The sequence below is a fragment of the Fulmarus glacialis genome, unplaced genomic scaffold (genome assembly GCF_000690835.1).
Source record: "Fulmarus glacialis isolate BGI_N327 unplaced genomic scaffold, ASM69083v1 scaffold6718, whole genome shotgun sequence".
NCBI classification, from domain to species: domain Eukaryota; kingdom Metazoa; phylum Chordata; class Aves; order Procellariiformes; family Procellariidae; genus Fulmarus; species Fulmarus glacialis.
In genome coordinates, this window is record NW_009226233.1 from 3,364 (window position 1) to 4,703 (window position 1,340).

The window sequence follows — 1,340 nt, forward strand, 5'->3', positions numbered from 1 at the left end:
TATGCACAACTTTTTTTTCTAATGTTGATGGAATTTTGTTACAAGTTAGGTTTATGCATGCTGGAGTCATGTGTTCTTAAGACAGTGATCTATTTTAGACGTGCTTGAAAGCTAATGATTGTGTAGAAGAAGGGAAAAAGGTTTAAACATTTTGTAGTTAATGTACAGATTTTATGGCTTATTTCTGTAATCTCTGTAATATTTTGGACAGTTACATTAAATATATTCATTTATTCATTATACAGACTATGTACATTTCTCAGTATTTTCCAAGGAAAGCTAAAATGTCCAAACCCTTTACAGACTTTGACGAATGTATTAATTCTTTGATTTTTAAGCTTTCAACTGGGAGCAATTTTCAGAAAATCAGTGAGACTACCTAGGCAGAGGCACTTTGCTGAAGAATTGTCCTCTCCCAAATGTCCTCCTTAGAGCATGCTTTACTACTTTGTTTTGTAAGCTGTAGATGGTTGGGGTCAGCATAGGAGTTGCTACTGTGTAAGAAAGAGCCACAGGTTTCCTGCTGTTTGCCAAGAGTCTGGACTTTGGCTTTAAATGTATCAAGCCAGTTGTGCAGTAGAACATTGTCACCACCGCCAGATGAGCAATGCAGGTGAAAAAAGCTTTATGTCTTCCTTCGGCAGATGGCATTCGGAGGATCATAAAGATTATCTGGATGTAAGAGGCTGCTATCAAGATAAGTGGGATCAAAACAATTACAGGAGTAGCAATGAACACAAAAAGCTTGAATAAGTATGTGTCTGAACAGATCAGATCAAGAATGGAAGCGAAATCGCAAAAGAAATGTTCAATCTCCTCTGAGCCACAAAAGGGGTAGCTAAATAGCCAACCAGTGAGTCCTACAGAAAGCGGAATACCAGCAATCCAGCATGCTATGACCATATGAAGACACACTCTCCTGTTCATTGTTACGGTGTAGTGCAAGGGATGGCATATAGCCACGTATCGGTCCTATGCCATGGCACCCAAGAGGAAACACTGAGAAGTGACGACAAATATGACAAAGTAAATTTCTGCACAGGCAGAAAAGGAGACGACCTTTCTCTCTTTCCTGGTTTCGGCTGCGATAGAGTTAAATTTCTTCCTAGTGCTGTGTTTTGGATTTAGTATGAGAAGAATGTTGATAACACACCAATGTTTTTAGTTGTTGCTAAGTAGTCTGCTAGTCAAGGACTTTTGAGCTTCCCATGCTCTGCCAGGTGCACAAGAAGCTGGGAGGGAGCATAGCCAGGACAGTTAACCCAACTGGCCAACGGGGTATTCCATACCATATGATGTCATGCTCATTATATAAATAGGAGGTGTGGTCCAGGAAGTAG

General features: G+C 40.1%; 1 protein-coding gene across 1 annotated transcript; it reads right to left on the reverse strand.

The window, feature by feature from the left end:
- Positions 1–375: 375 nt before the first annotated feature.
- Positions 376–999, reverse strand: LOC104080359 (olfactory receptor 10A5-like; the record flags this gene model as incomplete). Its single annotated transcript, XM_009582731.1, is given in 1 exon segment — positions 376–999. A coding segment is annotated over 1 exon segment (624 nt), but the record flags the coding sequence as incomplete, so codon positions are not given.
- Between the last annotated feature and the right edge of the window lie 341 nt (positions 1,000–1,340).